A 24,326-nucleotide genomic window follows, 5' to 3' on the forward strand; every position below is an offset into this window, starting at 1 on the left:
ACTCAACTGCAACTGGTTTGATTTTGGTTTTAGATACATGAGAAGAAGTCCCTGGGTGATATAAACAGTTGCATGCTCAGCTGTTTACTGAAAGTTTGAAAGTTCTTGTCCACTCAGAAGCAATTCAGAAAAAAAGCCTGGTGATCTACTTCAGAAAAATCAACCATTGAAAAACCTATGGAGCACAGTTCTACTGTGACACACATGGGATCACTGTGAGTTGGAATTGACTTGACAGCAACTGGTAAATATATGACACATCTGTAGCCTCAAGTACTTGCCCCTGCATCTTTCCAATAGATTCAGTGTGTGTCATCGGCTTTGGGAACCTTCTATATGTGGCGACTCTTGCTTGAACCTCAATTCAGTCTTAGAAGAAATACAACTAGAATGCTCCTTAGAAAAAAGGATGCTGTGACTTAGGTTCATTTACTTTGGACACGTCATTAGGAAAGATCAATCACTAGAAAAGGATATTACAATTGGTAAAGTGGAGCGTCATCAAAAATGAGGGACACTCAATGAGATGGACTGACACGATAGCTACAACAGTGGACTCAAACATAGCAACGATTATGAAGATGGCACAGGACGGGCAACATTTTGCTCTGTTATACATAAGGTTGCCATGAGTTTTTTTTTTTAAATCAGGATACAATCAAGATTTATGCATTACGTTGTCTCTTTTTATTCTAGTTTGCCACTTTTATTCCCCCATAACATTGACTTTTTGGGAAGTCCAGGCCAGTTATCCTGTAGAATGTCTCATATTCTGGATTTGTTTGAGTGTTTTCTCATGATGTTATTTCACATTTTCCTCTAGCTCCCATATTTCTGGTAAGCTGGAAATTACGTTAAAGCCTTGATCCAAATAAAAAAAATCAAACCTATTGCTGTCAAGTCGATTCCCATTCATAGCAACCCTATAGGATAGGGCAGAACTGCCCATACCATTTCCAAGGAGCTGCCAAGCTCTTAACTGCTGTGCAACCAGGGCTCCAAAGGCTTGATCAGCTTCAGATTAAGCAATTTTGGCAAGAATACTTTACGTTGTTGTTGTGTGCCATTGAGTTGATTCCAGCTCATAGCGGCCCTGTAGAATGGAACTGCCCCATAGGGTTTCCTAAGCTGTAATCTTTACAGAAGCAGATTTTCCACCACAGAGCCATGAACAGCTGACCTTTCGGTTAACAGCGGAGGGCTTACCACTTCGCCACCAGGGCTCCTTAGAATACTTCATTAAAAAAAAAAAAGTTGCCATCCAGTCGATCCTGACTCATAGCCGCCCTAAAAGACAGAGTAGAACTGCCGCATAGGGTTTCCAAGGAGCTACTGGTGGATTCAAACTGCCGACCTTTGGTGTTAGCAGTTAAGCACTTTGTAGGTGATGCTATATTCTTTATATGAGGCACAGATTATCCCACTTTTATTGATGCTAATTTTGTTCACTTGTTTAAGGCGGTGGGTGACAACCAGATTTATTTATCCTTTGTAAAGATATATTCTCCTCTCTGTAATTAACAAGTACTTTGTGGGGTAATATTTTGGCAACTTATGAACATCTTGATCACCATTAACCTTTCACATAATGACTTTAGCATACACTGATGATCTTTGCAGGAATTATCATTTGAAGGTAACAAAATGGTAATTTTCTAATTATTCCATGTCTTCTATATATATCATCTGACATTCTGTAAAAACTAGCTTTCCCTCTCCAACTAATGCATTTCTTAAAAATGCTGGGTAAATGCTTAATTTCCTTTAATTTCCAATTCTAAGTAAGGAGACTAAGGAGTTGGTGTAATAGTCACTTCCTATGCTGGCCTATTGGGAACCCTGGTGGTGTAGTGGTTAAATGCTACAGCTGTTAACCAAAAGGTTGGCAGTTCAAATCCACCAGCTTTACTCTGTCCTATAGGGTCATGAGTCAGAATTGACTTGATGGCAATGGGTTTGGTTTTTTTGGTTATGGTGGCCCATTAGTTTATTTCTCTTTTTATGAGTATCATTATGGACTCAGGGACTTTATGTATTCAATATGTTGCAATAATTAGATATTCTTTTTTCATGTTCAAATTGTCTACTTGATCAAAGAGAGGCATTTGAAGTCAGCTCCAGTGTTTTTGATAATCCCTGTTTGTCTTTACTTTTTGGTATAATAAGATGTCCAATGGTCATCTTGTGCTTCTGCTCCAGCCGTTTTTCAAAGCTCTGTGAAGAGCCTCTTTTTCAAGACTTCGGTAATTTTAATGTTCCTCCAGGTGACAGGTGTTGGGTAAAACTCTATATTCATAAATACATGTTACGGGAAACCGTTGTACCTCTCTATTAGTCCATAATTGCTATGTGTGCGGAAACTCAATTTGCCAGGATTCTTTGAAAAACAGAGTAGTTAATGATTTTAGTGTATGGTCTTTATGTCAACTATTGTGATTGTGTAGGGGTCTTCTTTGCTTACATCCCCATTTTAGGATGCATTCAGTTTAACTGTTAATTGCAAAGGGGACTAGATTAATTTGTTAAGAGATGCACCTAATTTTCTTGTGGCATGGGTTCTTTGCACTTAAACTAAGCCAAACTCTCTTGCCTTATAGGACAGAGTAGGTCCTATAGGACCGAGTAGAACTGTCCCATAGGGTTTCCAGGGAGCGGCTGGTGGATTCGAACTGCCAGCCTTTTGGTTAGCAGCCATAGCTCTTAACCACTGCACCACCAGGGCTCCAAATACAATTCTATTCCAAGGTTCAAAGTTTTTTAACTAACTAAATTGTTTTTTTCCCGTTTTACTTAACTCAGTGCTTTACATCTGCAAAAACCAGTAGTTGGTTGGTTTCCATTTAATTTCTAGGCATAAAACTATTTCTAAAAATCCACATAGCCGTTTCCACAACTTGCTTTTTAAAAAATGTCAAGTAAGCGAAATATTTCATAATACAGATGTACAAGGAAGGTCTCGTTCTTGTACAGCTTGCTCTTCCCAAATATTTTGTAAGCGGCACTCTGTTTTCAAAGCTCTTTGCAAAACTAAACAAAGGGATCCTCAGGAGACAGTAGGCCAGGGAATGCTTTCAGTGAAGTCTCAATCTCACCCCTCAGAGCGTGGGACGGGAAAGGCCGCGCCACAGGAAATAACTGAGGGCTGCCAAAGGCCGCAGGAAGCAGCCCTGGCTCGGGAGGGAAGGCGGGCTCGCCTCTGTACACCCGAGAGGAGCCCTGTGCTCTCCGCGGCGCCGTGCTCGCGGGCTGCGCGCCCACCCCGGGGACACCTGGTGCCGCACGCCCGAATCCCGGCGCCGCCGGCGATTCGAGTCGGCCCCTTCCGGTTCGGCCCAGGCGCAAAGGAGGGAACTCAGCCTCCTAGAGTATGCAGCTCCTGCAGCTCTTGCCGCAGCGGGGACTGCCACTCTGGGCGCTCGGCGCCTCCGCAGGCCTGATCGCCACGACTCGAGCCCCCGCCACCCGCTGCGGCCTCCTCCCCCCGCTCCACCCCCGCGCGCCGCCCGCCGGCCCCCGGCTCCGCCCCGGCCTCGGTCTCGCGCCTGGTCCCGGCCTCGCGCCTGGTCCCGGGCCGCGGAGCTGGGCAGCCGCCACCAGCCAAGACCCGCCTCCGGCTTGCGCAGCGACGATGGAGCGCCCCGGAGCGGGTGAGACCGGGCTGCCGAGCGGGTCGGGATGGGGCGAGAGGAGCCGCGGAGTCGTGGGTGCAGCTTTGCGTTCGGCCTCGGGGAGAGTCTGGCCTCACCTCCCGCCTGCGCTCCTGGAGCGTGGAGCCCGACCCCCCTCGCCCCTGACCCTAAAAGAGAAGTGTGCTGCCCCGGTTCGGAGCCTCCTTTCCCCTTCCTTTGAGGGGGACTCGGTGTAGCACCGAGAAACTGAATGCAGCCCGGGGTGTGATCATTGCTGCTTGTAAGGAAGCGTTTTAGTTTTCAGTGAACGCATCGTTGTTACGGCAGGAGACGAGAGGTGCGAAACCACTTTTAAGTTTCACTTTTGTTTCCCGCTTTCTGATCTTTTAACCTTTATCACAGAGTTCATGCAAAGGTACATCTCCAGCGGTATTTGTGTGGTAAACAAAACCCAGGGAAATTTCTAAGATTTTATAAAATAAGGATTACAGACCGAGCCGCCATTGTGTTCCTTTTAGGATTTTATTCTAGGTTTGGAACTGACATCTTTAAATTGGCGCCAACTCTATCGTAGAGCAGGGAATGAATTTCCAGCTTCGAACTGAACCGTGGAGGCACAGTGAGTTAGGGGTGAGACTTTTCGTGAAAGGAACCAAAAACCAGTGAGAAAAAAGGTGCTCTTCTAAGATTTTTATAGTAATAAAGGCATAAAAATGTTAAAAGATACACAGTCATAAACTAAATGTAAATATTTTTATAATTGTTATGAGAATGGATTGTACCTTGTGGGCAATTTTTTTTTTGGGGGGGTAAAGATATTAAGAAAATGGTGCACAGACATAACACCCACCAGAGTAGTGCCCAGTGCCACAGAACGCAGCTCAATATCCAAAATGGGCGATGGGCATACCAAGACTTGTGATCGTTTTGTTTTGTCAGTTCCAAGAAGGTGTGAGTTTTTGAGATATTACGTGTATGAATTGATTTGGTTTCAAGGAGTTATGGGAAGGAAATTGTTAACAATAAAGGAGTCACACTCCAATTGCTGGTTGTGTGTGGCCTTGCAATTCAGGATGTTGTTAGCATGTCTGTGTCTTATCTTTACTCATTAACAAAGTTTAAGAAGTTCGTGGAGGTAACTGTATCCTTAGTATTCCATTTCAAATATTAGGTTACTTTGTCCATCCACTTCTCCCTAGGAATTTGTATTGTAATTTTACAGTATTCTCATTTTCTGAGGAAACCAAAACATAGAGAAGTAAAGTGATTTGTTGATTATCACAGCTTTCAACATTTATCCAGATGTAAGATGCTACTGTTTTTAGTAGCTAAGCCAGGACTAGAATAGATGGCATTGACCGTTTCAGTTGGTTCTTGGGGAATGTACCTATTTCCATTATCTTGACCTCTCTAGTAGAGTGATTAACCCAACCCAAAGAGAATCTTTTTTTAATAAAGTAGTAATTTATTATCCAAGTAGGAAACTTGCATTAGATGTGACAAAGGTCAAACTCTCTTTTTTTCCCTTTGACATTGACCTGTCTTTGATGAAGTCACTTACTGAAGTGTGCACATATTTGAATATTGTTGTTGTTGTCGAGTGGATTTCGGCTTATGGCAACCCCATGGGTGCAGAGTAGAGCTGCTTCATAGGGTTTTCAAGACTGTGACTTTTCGGAAGCAGATTTCCAGGCCTGTCTTCCAAGGTGCCTCTGGGTAGGTTAGAACTGCCAACCTTTTGGGTAGTAGTTGAGAGCTTAACCATTTGTACCACCTTTAGCATATATATAATATTATATATATGTTTCAGAAGATACTTAAAATATATGCACAAATTGTTTTTCTTATTGTTTCACCACAGTCTGAGGTGCCAGCAAAAGACAGAATCACACATAAGCAGTGCATGGGACAATGCTTTGCTTACATAGAGAAGAGACAGCAAGGTCAGCTTAACAGGCAGGCACCAGTGCCCCATGGCCATGAGTTGCTTCCCGCAGCCAATCCAGGGCGGGTGTTCTGCACACTCTCCTTCTGTGCCACAGGTGAGGGACTCTTTTCCCTCCCTGCAAGGAACACATACAGAAATGGTGTTGGCCAGTTGCCATATGGTGCTGGTGTGTGAGCAGATATGTAACCAAAATAGGCAACGAGCCTTCCTTGATAAGGAGAAAAAACCGGGAGAGAAAGAGAAACTGGGTTCCCAAACTTCATTATCACGAATGTTCTGGACCTGAGGTCTCTGATGAGGTGGCCTAAATGGGAAGCACAGGGGCTGTGGCAGATCATCCTTCTAGTAGTCCATCCCCCAACTCCCACTGGGATACCAAAAAACAAAACAAAACGATCATAAGTCTTGGTATGCCCATCATCCATTTTGGATATTGAGCTGCGTTCTGTGGCACTGTGCACTACTCTGATGGGTGTTATGTCTGTGCACCATTTTCTTAATATCTTTACCAAAAAAAAAAAAAAAAAAAAAAATTGCCATCAAGTTGATTCTGACTCACAGCGACCCTGTAGGACAGAGTAGGAGTGCCCCATAGAGTTTTCAAGGAGCACCTGGTAGATGTGAATTGCCCACCTTTTGGTTAGCAGCCATAGCTCTTAACCACTATGCCATCTTTAGGCGGCATTTAATGAGGGTTACTAGTAGGACTATCCCCAGCAGGGTGATCAAGCCTGTTTGAAGGAGAGATCACAATTGGTGACCTCAGTCATTGCTTAATCCAAGCCAACTAACTAGGCCAAAGGGAAAAAACAGTGTTTTTCTCCCAACATGGCACATGCAACCCTAAACTGTACCATCAGAATGTCCAGTATTATGTGATTCTGGAGAGCAATAGCCATTGTCCAGTTGGTTGGCATTGTCCACCATATTGAAAACTGGCTGAAATGATATTCATAGATGGCTTACTGTCTCAGCTCAAATGTTGACATAGCCAGCAGTTGGTCTGATTGGTAACTCTAGCAATCTGTGACTTGAGGATAGGTTTGCTCGGGTATAGCCATCCAGGCTATGTGTCTGAGTCCCGAGGCAACAACTTCTGTGGGGATCCATTGCCCCTGTTGCTTGACCTGAACCCTCTGACCATCATCGTGCAACTGGGGAGAGAAATCACATGCTGAACAAATTTGACCGTCTATGACGTTACCTGTACCAAGGGGTTGGTGTTCTGGGCATGACCAGAGGAACCATAGTGCCTCAGTATTTTGTGCTCCCCCCTTCCTTTGGGGCCAGCAGGAGATTGGTACCTGAAAGTAACATTGCCTTCAGATTTGAATCAGGAGGCCCTGTTGGTGGTGCCACTGCAGCATGGACCACAGACCATCCCTGGGGAGTGTGCTCCTGTGTGTGTGTGTGTGTATGTGTGTGGTGGGTTGAGTATACTAAGATTGGGACTTAGCAGGTGTAACCTAATCAGGCGACTACCTGGTCTTCCACCCTCTCCAAGCTCAGTACATATTGCCCAAATGCACTGCAGCCCATGTTTCCCTTCTACTGGAGTGCAGTGTTTAATGCCCACAGGGCCTTTGTGAGGCAGGGGTGGGAGTAGTACCTGGTGAGTTGTCCTTGGCTGCTTTTGCGTTGTTGTTCCTTGAGTCATTCATTCCAGCATTCCATTTTCCTAAGGATGATGGGTATGGAAGGCCCATCTTATGTCATGAAAGCATATCCATTGCTGGGTTGCTTGTGCTGTAAATCAGGTCCTTTGATCTCGGGCTTCGAACTGGTTCATTCCAGTTTGAACTCCTGCTGAGAATTTGCATTTCTGACAAATTATTAGGGAATACTAATGCTGCTGGTTAGGCACCAATTCTGAGAACCACAAATACAGCACTGGTTCTCAAAATTTATTATACGTGAGAATCACCTGGGAATCTTGTTAAACTATAGACTCTGATTCAGTATATCTGGGGTGGAAATGCAAATTCACAACAGGGATTCAAACTGAAGCAAACCTGTTTGAAGCCTTGCTTTGATCAGATTGAGGTCCTGTCGGGTATCCGAATGTATGACAGAGGTATTTTTTCAATGCTGTGTTGGTGGTCCCGGCATCCACATGATGCACAGAGCTAGCTATTCCATAGCTGGAATGTGTGTCCGTGGCATTGAGGCACCACTGAAATCTATGGCTAGGAACTAGAGGTCCAATATGGTCAATCTGCCATACACATGCAGGGCTGATTCTTCGGCTGATGTTGCTGAATCTTCACACTGAATAACATGGGCTTGCGTCACAGACTGTACAGTGGTTCTGGCTTCCCTTTCCTCTAGAGCAAGTCCTTGAAAATTGGCCCATTTTTGCATGTAGGATGGGCTTGCATGTCCTGTCTGGTGACGGACTCAACAAGCAGTTGTGGCAACTTGCTGGGCATAAGCTTGGTCAACATGAGAATTCCATTTGTGTTCCATTCCAAATGGTTCTTTGCCATGTGTGTTAACATGAGTTACGAAAATGTCTCCTTCTTAGCTTGCAAGCTGCTGCCACAGTCCTTGTCCTCACACAGGAAAGCCCTTTATAGTGCAGTCATTAGTCTACCAGTCACTGGACTATATGGCCGGATTGTTTGTAATGGTCCATGAGACTGTAAGGATGTAACAGGAAGTTGCTGCTGGAGTGGCCTATACAGCCATCCCCACTGTGTGGATTTCAGCCCATTGGACAGAACATCCTTGTCCAGTGAGAAGGTGGCCATTCTTGGACGATGGTTGCAGCAGCCCAATGGACTCTGTCAGCTTTGAGTTTTGCAGATCCATCTGTGACTCAGGCCATGCCATCAGCTGGAAAGTCGTTGAACTGGGACCCCCACTTAGCCAGAGGAGGGACAGGAGCATCCCCTGCAGGTCATTCAGTCCCTTCCAGTAAGGCAGCTACTTTTTGTGGAGCCAACTGACTCCCTGGGGTCCTGGCCAGTCTTAGTCTTGAATATATCATTTCCATTTAATAATGGAACTCTCTTGAACCTGCTCTGTTTTGTTAGTGGTATTAGTGAGTACCCACGTGAGGATGGGCAGCTCTAGTATTCAGTGACCAATTGCTCAGTTTCCACTAAGGCTTAATAGCAAATGAAGAGCTGACTCTTGTAGTGATGTACCTACTGGCCACCTTGGGTAGTCTGCCTGTCCAAGACCCAAGAGGCTGGTGCGCCCTGATGGCATTTTCTTGTTGCCATAGACTCCAGTTTGAATGGGTAGAAATCACTGAAACCTGTAGTTCTGTAGGGCTGGCAGCCTGCCGTTTCCACAGTGGCAGGGCCTGTGGCACTGTGTGTTGCATGGCTTACAGGTCCTGCTATTTCTGGGAGCCCCATTCAGAGGTGACAGTCTTGCTGATAACCTTGACTACGAGGACCAAAAGGATGCCCAAATGTGGCACATGTTATCTCCAGTAGCCAAACAGGCCCACCAACTCTTGATCCCCTTTCTTACTGGTGGGGGCTACTTAGGACAGCAACTTTTGTTTGACCTTGGCAGGAATACTCCTTTGACTGCCAGCCCAGGTGGCTCCTAGGAATTGTACTCTTTGAGCAGCTCCCTGAACTTTGTCAGAATTGATGGCCTAGGCGATGTTTGTCATAATATCTTTGACTTTATGTACGCAGGGCCTGTTCAACTTGTTACTCATTTGGGCTTGCAATGAGGATATCATCAATATATTGGATGACAAATACTCCTGGGGGTATTTGGGCTGTTGGAAGTATAACCCTACCATTTGGTGACGTATTGTAAGGGAATTGAGTGATCCCTCTGGAAGCGCGGTAAAGGTATACTGTAGGCCATCCCATGTGAATGCAAATTAGTCCTGATCATTGTCTCATAAATGGATGGAGAAAAAGATATTAGCCAAACAATAACAGCATATTATTGCCTACTAACTCACGTACACCTCCTGGCCATGGGTCACTGTGTTGGCTCTAAAACCTCCCAATGCCACCAGCTTCCCCTCGCCTAGACACAGCACAGGATCATGGTCATTTGGGTCCCAGTATGTAGTAGTACCACGGGAGACCTACTTCTGAAAAATAAGCCCTTAAAAACTCCATGTAGCACAAACCCCCATGGCACACTTAGGGTCGCCATGAGTTGGAATTGACACAACAGCAGCTTATTTTTTTTTTTTTTTAATAGTATGGTGTGTTAGTCTGGATTCTTTAGAAGAGTGAAAGTAGTGACATGTATATAGAAATATACGTACAGAAATTTACTTCAAGGAAATAGCTCATGCAGTTGTGAAGAAATAGCTCATACAGTTGTGGAGGGTGGCAAGTCTTAAACCTGTGAGTCAAATGACAGGCTGAAGACCTCTGCTGGCTCACATGGTTACAGGAGCTGATAAACTCAAAATCTGCAGGTTAGGCGACAGGCTGGACGTCAGACAAGCAGAAGATTACAGTGTCGAGAGAGAGAATGAGCTTTGTCAGAGCATCCATGTATGTACTGGATGCAGGCCACACCCCTAAGGAAACTTCCATTCCAACTATTTGCTCACGTCAGATCACAAAATGGGATATGATTACATAAACCAAAACCAAACCCACTGCCATTGAGTCCATTCCGACTCATAGTGACCCTGTAGGAGAGAGTAGAACTATCCCATAGAGTTCCCAAGGAGCGCCTAGTGAAAGGAGTGCCTTTTGGTGAGCAGCTGTAGCACTTAACCACTCTGCCACCAGGGTTTCCATGATCACACAGTGTCTGCCAAATCACTGAGAATCATAGCCTAGCCAAGGTGACACATAACGTTAACAATCACACGTGGTTATGTGGCATATAGCAAGTGCTCAAATGTTAGTATTGTTAGTAATAGTGGTGGTTTACCAGTTTTACCTCATCTTTATGCTCTTAATGTACTTAGTAGCATAACTTACTTAGATTCTTACAAAAGACAGAATTTTTAAAACTGTACTTAGACCAAATTTTAAGAGACTTTAAAATACTTGTAATGATGAACTTTTAGTTTAAAGCCTTTATTTAAGAGTTATTATTTTAAGGCAGTTTTCCAAATGCAAGATCTTTCTTCTGTAAAAGAAATTACAATTTTGTCTTTTTTAAAAAAATTTATTGTCCTTTAGGTGAAAGTTTACAGTGCAGATTAGTTTCTTATTAAAAAATTATACACAAATTGTTTTGTGACATTGGTTGCAATCCTCTCATTGTGTCAGCACTCTCCCCCTTTCTCTTTGTTCCCCAAGTTTCACATGTCCATTTGTCCAGTTTTCTGGTCCTTTCCTGCCTTCTCATCTTTGCTTTTGGACAGGTGTTGCCCATTTGATCTCGTATACTTGATTGAACTAAGAAGCACATTCCTGTGTGTGTTGTTGGTTTTATAAGCCTGTATAATCTTTGGCTGAAAGGTAGACTTCGGGAGTGGCTTCAGTTCTGAGTTAGCAGAGTGTCCGGAGGCCATAGTCTTAGGGGGTTCCACCAGTCTTTATCAGACCTCTAAGTCTGTTTTTTTTTTTGTGTGTGTGTGAATTTGAATTTTCGTTCTACATTTTTTTCCTGCTCTGTCCTAGACTCTCTATTGTGATCCCTGTCATAGTGGTCAATGGTGGTAGCCAGCTACCATCTAGTTCTTCTGGGCTCAGGCAGCTGAAGGCTGTGGTTCACTTGGTTCATTAGTTCTTTGGACTAATATTTTCCTTGTGTCTTTGGTTTTTTTCATTCTTCTTTGCTCTGGACGGAATAGGATCAATAGATGTGTCTCAGATGGCTGCTTACAAGCTTTTAAGACCGTAGATGTTACTCACCAAAGTGGGATTTAGAACATTTTCTTTATGAACTCTGTTATACCAGTTGACCTACATGTCCCCTGAGACCATAGTCCCCAGCCCTCAGCCCCAGTAACTCGGTTTCTCAAGGGGTTGGAATGTGTCTAGAAAGCTTCTATGACTTTGCCTTGGTCAGGTTGTGCTGACTTCCTCTATATTGTATGTTGTCTTTCACTTCACCAAAGTTGACACTTGTCTACTATCTAGTTGGTGATTTCCCCTCCCCATCCTTCCCCTCCCTTTAACCCCACGAAAATTGTTTTTTTTTCCTGTGTATGAACCTTTTCTTGGCTTTTTATAATAGTGGTCTCATATAATATTTGTCCTTTTGTGGTTGACTTATTTTACTCAGCATAATTTCCTCCAGGTTCATCCACGTTGTGAGATATTTCACAAATTTGTCATTTTTTTTATCATTGCATAGTATTCCATTGTGTGTATCTACCATAATTTGTTTATCCATTCATCTGTTGATGTGCACAAAGAGAGTATAGTTTTAATGGATGTGTTTAATTCATATCCATACCTATGCCCAAACACTAGAGCTTGGAGAACTGAAGGAAAGGTTCCAGATACTTGGTTTGAGAAACATTGTTCTACAGAATGAGCAGCAGTTCTTCCAAGAATTATTTTAAAGTGGCATTCTTTTTTACTGAGTTAATAATCCCTTTCTACAAAAATTGTTGAAATTGTTCTGTATCTTAATAGAACAGCCTGTATTTCACATTCTCATCTCTCATTGACTTTGACATAACATTGCATCCATGAGTTTAATATGCTTTATTTAACAAAGTGGAGAATGATGTTAAACAAGTCACATTATGCTTCATCTTTATCTTTATGTCAAATGACATAGTAGTACTTTTCATTCATTCATCTTGTGAAAATAGAGAATCGGTGATGTGCTTAGAGGCTGCCATTAATTACAGAAATTATTTTTTGTGGGCATTGACACTGGTATATTGCATTGTAGTCCGAGGGCTTTGTTAATCACTCCCACATATGTATTCATCTTTAACCAGTCATTCAGTGAAGATTTATTGAGCACCTACTGAGAACTGAGTACAGTGCTAGGCATTGAGGAATCAAAGGAAAATAAAACAAGACACATGTCCTTAAGTACCTTAGAGTAGAGCAGCCATATACACTGACCTGGATGTAATTATGAAAAGTTCTTTTTTTCACTTTTAAAAGGGCCCTGGTGTGGGTGGTAAGTTACATGGTTATTTTAGCTTAGAGTCTAATGGGGAGGACAGACAGGTAGATATCTATAATATAATGTCCTTGTGTTATGATTAGGGGAAGCACTAGGTACCTGGTTATAGATCACCTCACACATTCATGAGCAGAGAATCAGGAAAGTTTTCCCTGATGGTAGAAGCCTGATCTAAGTTTTGAACTTTTAAGTTGATTTGTCTTAACTGTTGACACACTACCTTAGTCTGACATAGAATCAAACTGTGGAAGAAGTGAAAGGGGGTCTTTCAAAGCAGGTTTTCAAAATTTTGTCACACGCTGGAAATAGCCTGTGAGCCTTTTAAAAAATACCAGAGGCCGGCCACATCTCCAGAGATTCTGATTTAATTGGTCTGGCCTGGGCCCAGACCTTGCTAGTTTTCTAATGCACAACCAGGATTTAGAATTTTTCAACTAGTACAACTTTCATCTAATAGGTGAGAACATTGGGGCCTAGGATTTCACATAACTTTCCCAGGATCACACAGCTAGTGAGTAGCAGATGCAACGTTAGAATATTTGCCTTCTGATTTCTAGTCCCAGACCCCTTCTTCACAGCAGCCAGCATGCCTTACACCTTTGCCCAGATGCTACTGTTAACGCCATTGTCACTGTGTGATTCTCCTTTTGGTTTAGCCAGGGTAATCCACCTAGCATTTGCTCTGCTGTTGATTAATTGACTCAAGATAAATCACAAAGTTAAACTATTTTAAGAACTTTTTTCATAAAAAAAATTCCATTTATCATTTTATTTAATTCTTCCCCTTGCCTTCAAAATGTGTTAATAGAGCACAGAAGCCAACCTCCTTCCCTTATCCCACATATTTCCAAGATTCCAGCATGTTTCCACGTGGCAAATGGACTTGGGAGCTAATATTAAGATGCTGGTGTAAACAATTAATGCACTTGAGTGCTCACCTAAAGGTTGGAGGTTCAAGCCCACTCAGGCACATTAGAGGGAAGGTGTGGCGACCTACTTCCAAAAAGTCAGCTATTGTAAACCTTGTAGAGCACAGTTCTACTCTGGCAAACGTGGTGTCCACATGAGTCTGATTTGACTTCATGGCAAATTTTTTTGTTGTTGTTTTAAGTTCTTAGACAAAGTATAAAACGGAAAAAAAAAGTTGGCTTTATTTCATTGCATTCTGAGATTCAGTCATATGCGTATTTAACTGCACAAATATTCTTCCGTTGCTGGTTTTTCAAATGTAAGCTACATGGTCAAATGTAAGCTGCATGGTCAAATGTAAGGTACATGTCTAGCTGTATGCACCCAAAGGGACAAGATGAATATTGATCTATTCACACTTTTGTTCAGTATAAACTGAATTTATATATTTAACTTTAAGCATAAAAAATAGAGAGGAAACAGTTATTTGTTCTCACATATTTCAGATATTTGTGAGCTTATGAATAGACTCATAATAAACTAACATTTGTTGAACACCTATGTGTGCCAGGCCCTCATACTTAATAAAGTTTAAACTGTAATATATATAGCATTATTAAGAAGTCCTATTAAATTTAGTTTGTTTTGGTGTTGAACTTGACTAATGTGTGTACAGAGAACAACAACAGTAAGGTTTTGTTTTTGTTTCTTGATTTTATCCAGAAGATGGGTTTGTGTGTGTGTGAACAATAATAGAGATGATTGAAATTGCAATAAAAATTTATAGTTTTTGGTATGTGTTTAACTGTGACCTATCGTGATAGTTATTATGTTGCATGTTATAAGCCATATTCTTAATGGAATGTGTTTTTTGGGTATTATTTTTGAATATAGAGGATTACAACAGAGCGAAATAAGCAACCTCTTTAATGTTTATGGAGCCCTGGTGGTGCAGTGGTTAAGAGTTTGGCTGCTAACCAAAAGGTCAGCAGTTCGAATCCACAAGCTGTTCCTTGGAAATGCTATGGGGCAATTCTGCTCCATCCTGTAGGGTCGCTATGAGTCAGAGTTGACTCAAGGGCAACGAGTTTGGTAAATATTTATGGTAAGTTAGTCTTTAGTAAATGCATAGAGTATAAATTACATAAGTATCCCAGGATATTGTTCAATCCTAGTTCAAACAACATCCATGTATGTCAGTAAAGGCATGGAGAATAATGGCACTGGGAGACCATCACCTGATAAAGTTAGCAGTTTAAAAAGCTATTCTCTCTCCTGTACCCTCCATCCAACATGTGATTGTCCCATTCACAACAAGAAAACAAAAGACCAAATGTTTGTCATGTGGTTTTAATGTTAGTACGTGTCCATGGGAGAGCTGTCAGGGAAACTGTAAGACCTTTTGCTTTTTAACCATTGAATTTCCAGGAAAGCTTACTTAGAAGCATATATTTGTAACTGTATTTTCAATGTTAAATATAATGCAGAGAAACAACCTAAAAATCTTTATTGAGGAAAAAATAAAGATCAGAACTTGTACACATGAGAACACATAAGTGATGTGATATTGTGAAAAATAAGCAAGAAAGAGGACTTACAAAACCTTGTTGATGTGTTTTCAAAAGATATGTGAAAAAAAATTGTAGTTTTAAGAAAACATAGCTGTGAAAGATCTTGAGGGTTATTGATTGACTCAGTCTTCACCTAACCTTGAGTTGAGTACTGTGCTTTAGAAAATTATTAAAACTTTAGAAGCTTGTTGTTTAACATACACATGCATTTATAAATATGTAGAATATGGCATGTTGTTATCTTTGAGTCGATTCTTGTGGTGACCTGTGTGTGCAGAGTGGAACTATTCCATAGGGTTTTCAAGGCTTTGACCTTTCAGAAGCAGATTGCCAGGGCTATCCTCCAAGGCACCTATGGGTGGGTTCAAGCTGCCTACCTTTTGACTAGTAGTCAAATGCCTAACCCTTGGTGCCACCTAGGGACTTCCAGAGTATGGTATACATAATGTTTATATAAATACAGTAGATCCTTATTATTTGTGGATTCAGTATTTGTGAATTCACATGCTTCCTAAAATTTATTTGTAACCTTATAGTCAATACTATGTGCATTTGTGGTCATTTGTGGGCGTGCAAAGAGTGGCGAAAAATTAGAGTTGCCCAGTTCGCGTGTTGCCAGCTGAAGTCAAACATGGCGACGCTCTGCCTTCTTGTTTTAGGTCTCATAATATATACAATTGTCTTTTTTGTGGTCTATTTATTTTCACATTTTTTGCATTTTTATGCTTTCTGTTGATGATTTCACTGTTTAAAACGGCCCCCAAGTTTAGTGCTAAAGTGCTGTCTAGTGCTCCTAAGTGCAGGAAGGCTGTGATGTGCCTTAAGGAGAAAATACTTTGTTCAGGCATGAGTTATAGTGCTGTTGGTGGCAAGTTCAATCTTAATGAATTAACAACACATATTACATAAAAGCCATTTGCCATCGAGTCAACTCCAGTTCATAGTGACCCCATGTGTGTCAGAGTAGAACTGTGTTCAGTAGTGTTTCTAGAAGTGGCTGATTTTTCAGAAGTGGATCACTGGGGCTTTCTTCTGAGGTACCTCCGGGTAGACTTGAATCTCCAACGTTTTGGTTAGCATCCTGCCACGTTAACTGTTTGTACCACTCAGGGACTCTGTGTATTAAATAAGTTGTCTTTACATAGACCCTCACAAAAAAACAAGATTCTGTATTGATCAGTTAATAAAAATGTTGTGACCAGAGGCTTGAAGGAAGCTAACCTTGTATTTCCCTTAAGAGCGTGGGTCAATATTTGCTAATTCATTGTTCACGATGACTTTATAGAGCACAACTAACACAGATATTGAGAATCGGCTGTAGCTTTACTATGTATTTGAATACAAATTGCACCATTTCTTAACAGATGTTAACTTACATTGAATTTAGTTAGCTAAGATGTTTTGGTTTAGGATATGAGTTAGAAAAATAACAAGTTAAATAATACATTTTTCTTTTTGTGATGTGTTAAAGGAGGAGTAAATTCCAATGAGAATGAAAATGTGTTAGAAGAGAAAATGTCACAGGAATTTGAAGCCAATACTATGGATTTGCTGGTAGATATGCCATTTGCTGCGATAGATATAAAAGATGATTATGACAGTAAGTACATTATTAAATATGTGTTTAAAAGCAATGAACAGTGAATTTAGTTATAAATGTATTTTTTTCATAATAAATTATATCACCTTAAATACTTCCCATGCTTTTGGGTTTTGGTTTTTAATTAGTAGTTATCTGTATCTCTTGGTATTGTAAATAATGTTATCAGAGATAATGTTAAGATATGTCTCACAAAATCTTGGGCCAGATCATTCCATAGTTTATAATCTACTTCTAAAAATAATAGACCAAACTATTCCATGGTTATAACCTCCTTCTCTAGTTATTCTGAAACCACTGCTAGCTTTAGCAGTACCCATTCATCTAACGAGTGTCTACTGGACTTTTGATATATGCCAGGCTGTTTGCTAGGTATTGGGAGAGTTCATCAGTGAAGAAGACAGACATTGTCCCAGTCCTCAAGGAGCTTACAGGCTAGTGTTGAAAATGTTAAACTTTTAATTAAGTGTCCATTTGTTAGATTGATTCAATCCTTGAGAGTTCTGTCCACAAATTTTTAAGAACCAATGTTGGCTTAATTGAAATACTGCTGGAACCACATAAATATCTAAATCTGAATTTAATGTCTTTGTAAAAACAATACATGATGTTTGGGGCTACCTTCACTGAAAATGCGATAGTTTTGCCTATTATTCAGGTTACTTATGAATGGGAAAATAAGGAAAAGCATCAATGTATACAGCAGATACTGACTACATCCTATGTACTGTTCATTGTTGTTGGCGTTACATAGAGCCATGTATAGTTTGGTATGGCTTTATCATAACGGGGATTCTGTAACTGGAAATGGCATAAGAAATTATCTGGTTCAAGAGAAAACCGAGACTAAAAGAATTTAAGTGAGTTAACTAATTTCACACAGCTAAAAAGAATTAGTTATAGAATCTGTGATTCTAATTCCTTAGTTATTTCTTGAAGAGCCCTGGTGGCCCAGTGGGTAAAGCACTTGGCTGCTAACTGAAATGTTGGCAGTTTAAACCCACCATCCGCTCCACAGGAAAAAGATGTGGCAGTCTGCTTCTGTAAAGGTTTATAGTCTTAGAAACCCTATAGGGAGTTCAGCTCAGTCCTACAGTGTTACCATGAGACAGAATTGACTCTATGGCAGTGGGTTTGGTTTTTTGGTTTTAGTTATTTCTTTAATGTACATTTATTGGCTGTCTGGCAGATGCCAGGCATGGTGCCAGGCATTGGTGATACTGAAACACATGACAATCTTGGCCCCCAAGAAGCTCAGTTTTCTTGGGGAGCCAATGCATTAACAGCTGTAGTCTCACAAGATGAATGTCATACAGGATGCTCGTTGGGGGAGGGGGGTGGGGATTTGTGTGGAGAAGTATCTCACTGGGATGTGAGGGCGGAGGGTGTCCAGGAAGCCTTCTTAGGGATTTGGCAGGAGTTAGAGGTTTGGAGGTTAAGTGTGGACTATCCAGGGGTTCTTCCCCTTCACTAACTGTCCTTGAACTTGACTGATGATCAGATTTATGCTTTATGTTTTCTACTTTTGGATCGGGTCAGAGAATCTTTTTTTTTGAATAACCCAGGTGATTCTTATGTTTAACCTGTCTCAGAAGCCACACTGCTCTTTACCATACTGTCTTCTGGATGCAGTGAACCTGGTTTGCATTTTGGGGAGATGTAAGCAGACGAGGATACTTAAAATTTACTAATTTTTTTTTTTATTAAATCACAACTACCCATCCTATAATCCAAGGGGAAAAGGAAATGTGAAGTCATGTTTGCTGAGTTGGCACATACTTCCCATCATTCTCCTTACAGCCGTGCAGTAAAAAGGAACAGCTTTTGTGACTTTCACAGCTGTTAGGGAAACTTTCATTTCATCACATGCCTGTTCACAGATGCAGCAATGTGGATGACTAGGAGATAGGGTCACATTTACCTGTGTTCCTGTGGAAACTATTTGAATATTTGTTTGATATGCATTTTATTCACTCTTCAAACATGCTAAAAGAATGCACCCAGCTGCTGAACAAGCATTTGTAGCTTATACAGTAGCAGAATGGGCCAAAAGCTTAGTGTTGTGACCTGTTTTAAAATTAAAGTATCTTGAAAGAAAAAAAAAAAAAAGAATTCACATACCTATTTTCTTAGACTGGGTTCTCTAGAGGAATAAAACCAGTGAAGCGTGTATATGAATGTAAATAGACAGATTTATCTCAGGGAAATGGCTCACACAGTTACAGAGGCTAGCAAGTTCCAAATCTTTTGGTCAGGCATCAGGCTGGAGGCTTTTCCTGACTTGTGTGGTTGCAAGGGCTGACAAACCCAAAATTGGCAGGTCAGGTAGAAGGCAGCTGGCTCACAGGGTTGTGGGAGCTGGCGATTCTCAAGACCTGCAGGTCAGGTGGCAGGCTCCTGGCTCATGTCCTAAGAACTGGAGGTCAGAGGATGACAAGTTGGATATAGGATCCAGAGAGTGTTGCCAGAACATCCATATATATTGCATGCAGGCCACCCCCCCAAGAAGACTGATTGGCTTTCAGCTGATTGGCTGCTCATATTAGATCACGAAGTAGAGTATGATTACACGATATCTGCCAAACCGTTGAGAATCATGACCTAGCCGAATTAACACATAACCCTAGCCATCACACCTGTTTAAGTGGAAGAAGGCACACTTTGGAACAAAGAGGCAATAATAGCAACAATTTAATGTTTTCCTCTCAATTCCCTACTTATTGAGCAAATAAAATGAATATGTTTTTAAAACTCAATCACCTTTCTGATTTCATTACTCTCTGTAATTCATATATAAAATAAATATGAATTCTCTTGAATAATCATGCTCTGCATGCCCACAGAGGCATATCTCGTTTTCTACTCCTTCCCTCCGAGCCCTGTTCCCATCTCTGAATTGCCCCTGTTGGAGCACTCGTAAGTTAGAATGGAATAAGAGATGAAACTTGTTCATCATCCTAGCTGTAGATACTTTTAAAATAAGCATAAACAAACAAACGAAAAACCCATTGCATTGAGTCGATTCCGACTCATAGCGACCCCATAGGGCAGAGTAGAACTGCCCCATAGAGTTTCCAAGGAACGGCAGGTGGATTTGAACTGTTGATCTTTTGGTTAGCAGCCATAGCTCTTAACTACTACGCCACCAGCATATCTTATCTAGTATATATGAACAAACAATTTTTACTAAGGTACATCCAGAATCCCAGAGAACAAATAGTATTTCTGTAGGCACTATATTCTTCTGTCTGCCCTGGTGAGGAGACCAGTGGCCATGGGTACCAGAAAGAAGGAACAGATGTGTTTGTGGCTCTGGAGGAGAAATCTGCTGCTTCAGAGGATGGACACTGGAAGGTTGGCCAGTCCTTCATAGGAACAGGATGTTTTCTGTGAAGCATATGGTATATTTCTAACCAAATAAATGATATTATCTGCGTAAATTAGGGGCTCAGTCTACTTTTTGATAGTCTAGACTTTATAAGCTAAATGTCCTTGTGAGTCAGTCTAGAGTCCAAATATATAACATTACTTTTTTGAAGGTAGATGCATTTCAAATTCCAAGATCCAACTTGCAAACAGTATGGTATAATGAAGAAACAAAAACTTGTATTTTAAGTTGTGGGTATTTCATTTTCTAATTGACCTTGGCCACATAAACTTCGCGAGCTAGACTTCTTTACCTGTGAAATGCAGATAATCCCTCCTGCTTACCTCTCTGTGTTACAGTACAGATGAGAAGAGATAGGTAGGTAAGAAAGCAATTTTGAAAGCAATTCAAAATAGAATATAATATGCAAATACTATCTACAAAACCTTTAAAAAAGTATCACTTTGTTTTTTGGGACAAGTTGATCCTTCATTTTTATAATAGCATTTACTAAAACAATAAGGAACAAATAGTACGATTCTGTGCAAACTAGGAACACTAACTAGTTTTTGGGAAGTAAGATTTTTATAGATATGTACAAAAGTGGGAATTTTATTGTCAATCTTTAAAGCCTAAAATGAGATGCAGCAACGGTGTTTGTGTCCAAAATACAGGATAATTAGTTTGTGGCTTGAATGGACTTAATTTAGCTTTCTCTTACAGTTAGTAACTTAAAAATTTGTCAGTCTTCTGGTTCCATCATAGACAAAAATGTATAAAATTCTTAGGTTGCTGGTTATTGCCTTTGGTTCCTTCAGCTTCCTTTGGTGAGTGGAAATCGTGAGTTAACTGCCAAAAAATGCTTGCTGATGGAAACTCTGGCAGAGCAGTGAGGAAAATAGTGCTGACAAGAAGAACTGCGTGGGAAGAGGAATCCTTTGCCAATAAGAAAACTCCTCCCCGAATGCTTGGTTCACTGTCTTCCCAGCTGTCCCCTGTGGTACCTTCCGTGTAGGTGCAATATCATGATTAGGCAATATGGGGTTTGGTTTGCTGAGTGGGACTTCATATTGTTTTGTTTGTTTATAGGAGGAGACTGTTCTACTAGAAATATTTACTAGAATTACTAATATACTAAAAAAAAGGGATAATAATTTGTATGAAATATAAAAATACTCTATGTCTAGTATAAGATGTCCGTTAATTACAAGGTTAAAATTCTGTGTGGGGTAAAATAATTATGATCGTAATCATTTCAATGAGGCAAAACTGAATTCCACATTTAGGAAAGACGTGGCTGAAAAAAAATAGTACAATAATTACAAATGTACATATAAAAGAAAAGCGCTTACAAATGTTGAGGTAACCATATATCCTGAACCACACTTTTTCATTCCATAGGTTGGACGTATTCCTGGACAAAAGTCTGGCATTAGTGAGTAGTTGACCTGGACCTGAATGGGTCTGTTCTCTTTATAAGGGCAAGTGTCATGGTTCAGTTGGCTAGAAACCCAGTAGACCTTCCAGAAAATGCTTGGGGTGGCTGTCAGTCCTGCCTCTAAAGTTGAATGAGTTTCTGCAATGGAGAGTTATTCTGTTGCTAAAGGGAAAAAGCTTAGTGTATTTTCCACAGAGTGTAAATCTGTGGAGAGCTTTAGTTTAATTGCCATTAGTCTCTTAAGAGAATCGATCAGTCTTTAACTATTCAAACGACAGTTAAATCCAAGATTCAAAATAAAATATTTGAGTGAGTTTGTTTTAGTCACGTCTTTCCTAAATGTGGAATTCAGTTCTCCTCATTGAAATGATTATGACCATAATTATTTTACCTTGCACAGAATTTTAATCTTACAATTATTGCAGATTTTAGGAATATGGGAAATTATCATTTCTAAACTTATTTATTAGCTAATACCGTTACGTTGTATTAAAAAAATATTTAGGTTCTTAAGTATTTAAAAACAGCAATTGAAATTTTTACCTAAAAAAAAAAAAATTATAAAGAAAAATGCTGTATCAAATAAAGGTTGAATCTCAGTACGTGGTATAACAAATGGTTATCTTGAGTCAATAAAAAAAAGGTAAATTATGTTCTGTGTACTCTCTGAAATTGGGAAGGCGTGTAATACAGTTCCCAAATTTTGTTATGAAAGAACTTAAAGCAAATATTTATCCCCAAAAGAACAAAGGTTGATATCATTTTTCTTTAAAAAAAAATCATAAAAACTAGCAAAAATCAGAACAAGCCCAATAAATAAATTAATTCATTAGACACATATTTATTGAGTGCCTTGTATGTACCAGGTGCTGTTATTGGTGATGGGCAAAGGATGTAGGAGATAAAATTCAACTAGTAAATATATGGAAAGTTATTCATCTTCATAAGTGATCAAAGAATACAAATTAAATACAATTTTGATTTATCAAATAGGGAATATTTCTAAAAGATAATACTCAGTATTTTTAGTGGCAGTTCTACATTCCTTTGGACAATGTGTTATTACAGCCTTTTTGGAATATAGTTTGTTGGGATCTCCATCAATATTCATACATGGGATAGATCAACTCATGGGACTCTAATACAAGGACATAATCTTGTGGGAAAACGTTTTATTCACAAATATGTGTGTCACAGTGTCTTTTAAATAACAAAAATATTGGGAGAAAAAAACCAAATGGGTAATATTAGGGAATGGTTGAATGAGCTGTGTTAATGGCTGTATGTTACATATTGTAAAAATAATATTTCTTAAAACTCTTTTGTAAGGAATGTTTCCTATATATAATGCAAAGTGAAAGTAGAGAAAAAATTGTATGTGCAATTTGTTTGCAATTGTTTAAATACTGTATGTGACTTGGCTCCAAAAATATTGTTCTTTTGTCTTATTTTCACATTTTTCTATTTTTTTAATGAAAAAATACAATAAAAAACTTAAAATGTAGCTAAAACTTGATTTTAAAGAGTTATGCTTCATTCAGTAGATGGAGAAGTGGATAGGCCCGTTCCCCTATGATGGTATCTACTGAGGCTCTAACACAGTGCTAAACTGTGGTGGTTAGAAGTGGTGCTGTGAAGTCAGACTGTCAACGTTCAAATTTTGTTTCTGCCCTTTTTTATTATGTACTTTGAGCAAATATCTAGGCTTTCATTATCTATAAAGTTGGGATTGTTGGGAGGACCCAGTTTTCTAATACACGTAAAGCCTTTAAAACAGTGTGTGGCACACAGCTGGCCTCAGAAAATTCTCATTAATCTTATAAGGTTTTTTTGGCCTAAATATATTTGCTAAATTACATAATTTGTCCTTTAATGACATTTTATAATAATATTGACTGCTCCCAGCACATTTCTTTCTTTCCTTTTTTTTTTGTTTTGCATGCCTTCTTTAACTTATCTCAAATATTTTAATATTTGTGATAGTTTTACGTTGTATACTCAGAAATAAAACTTCCCATCCCATACTGGATTCAAGTTTCCAAAAATAGTTTTAGTCCTTCTTTTGTTCTTTCCAACTTGAACTGTAACGTATAGGTCACTTAACCCTGTTTTGTGTTTTGCTTGCAAGCCCTGAGCAGAAGCCACTGTAATAGTTATTTTTGCTGACCACTTAGATGTCCCATCTAGCACACACCGTTTGGCAGCCTTCGTGTACTACACAAAATCATCCAGCACATTTCTGAATGCTTTGTATTTTCTTACTCATTTTTCATAGAAACCCAATGAGGGAAGTAAAATAGTTTTTAAAGAAAGTTTTAGTAGTTTTACTGAGATACTAAGGGGAGAATAATTTGTATCAAACATAACCCTGTTGCTGATGAGTCGATTCTGACTCACAGTGACCCTATAGAGGACACAGTAGAACTGCTCCATAGGATTTCTAAGGCGGAAGCAGACTGCCACATCTTTCTCCTGTGGAGAACCTGGTGGGTTCGAACTGCCAGCCTTTTTGGTTAGCAGCTGAGCCCTTAACCCCTGAGCTACCAGGGCTCCTGTATGAAATATAGAAAGCAATATTCTAAATCATATACTAAGGAGTTTTACAAATGGTTACTTCAAAGATTTTAGCTGCTTAAATAACAGGAAGAAAACAGAACAAAACCTAATTCATTCTAGCCCTTTGCCTAAGAGCAAAGGGCTATCAACAAAACAAATGACCAACCTACAATAACAGATGAACTGCTTAAAAAATTAAGCAGTTTCTCCCATAATTCATTTATGTTGGAAGACAGTGGTCTTTAGCTCAATGCCCTTTCCACTACC

The 24,326-nt window shown here is 40.1% G+C and overlaps 1 protein-coding gene across 8 annotated transcripts in view; it reads left to right on the top strand.

The window, feature by feature from the left end:
• The first annotated feature begins 3,172 nt into the window (after positions 1–3,172).
• The window catches only part of AKAP7 (A-kinase anchoring protein 7), a 158,991-nt gene continuing 137,837 nt past the window's right edge, over positions 3,173–24,326 (top strand). For 2 of the 8 annotated variants that reach the window (XR_007519279.1, XM_049900819.1), the window contains exons 1-2: positions 3,173–3,647; positions 16,570–16,698. Coding sequence is in view for 5 of the 8 variants with exons in the window: in XM_049900819.1 (XP_049756776.1) it covers positions 3,368–3,647; positions 16,570–16,698 (409 nt within the window). In the remaining 3 variants the exon portion in view is untranslated. The other 6 variants (XR_007519280.1, XM_049900850.1, XM_049900837.1 and 3 more) reach the window with 6 other exon arrangements.

This window comes from Elephas maximus, chromosome 1 (assembly GCF_024166365.1).
Source record: "Elephas maximus indicus isolate mEleMax1 chromosome 1, mEleMax1 primary haplotype, whole genome shotgun sequence".
In the NCBI taxonomy this organism is placed as follows: domain Eukaryota; kingdom Metazoa; phylum Chordata; class Mammalia; order Proboscidea; family Elephantidae; genus Elephas; species Elephas maximus.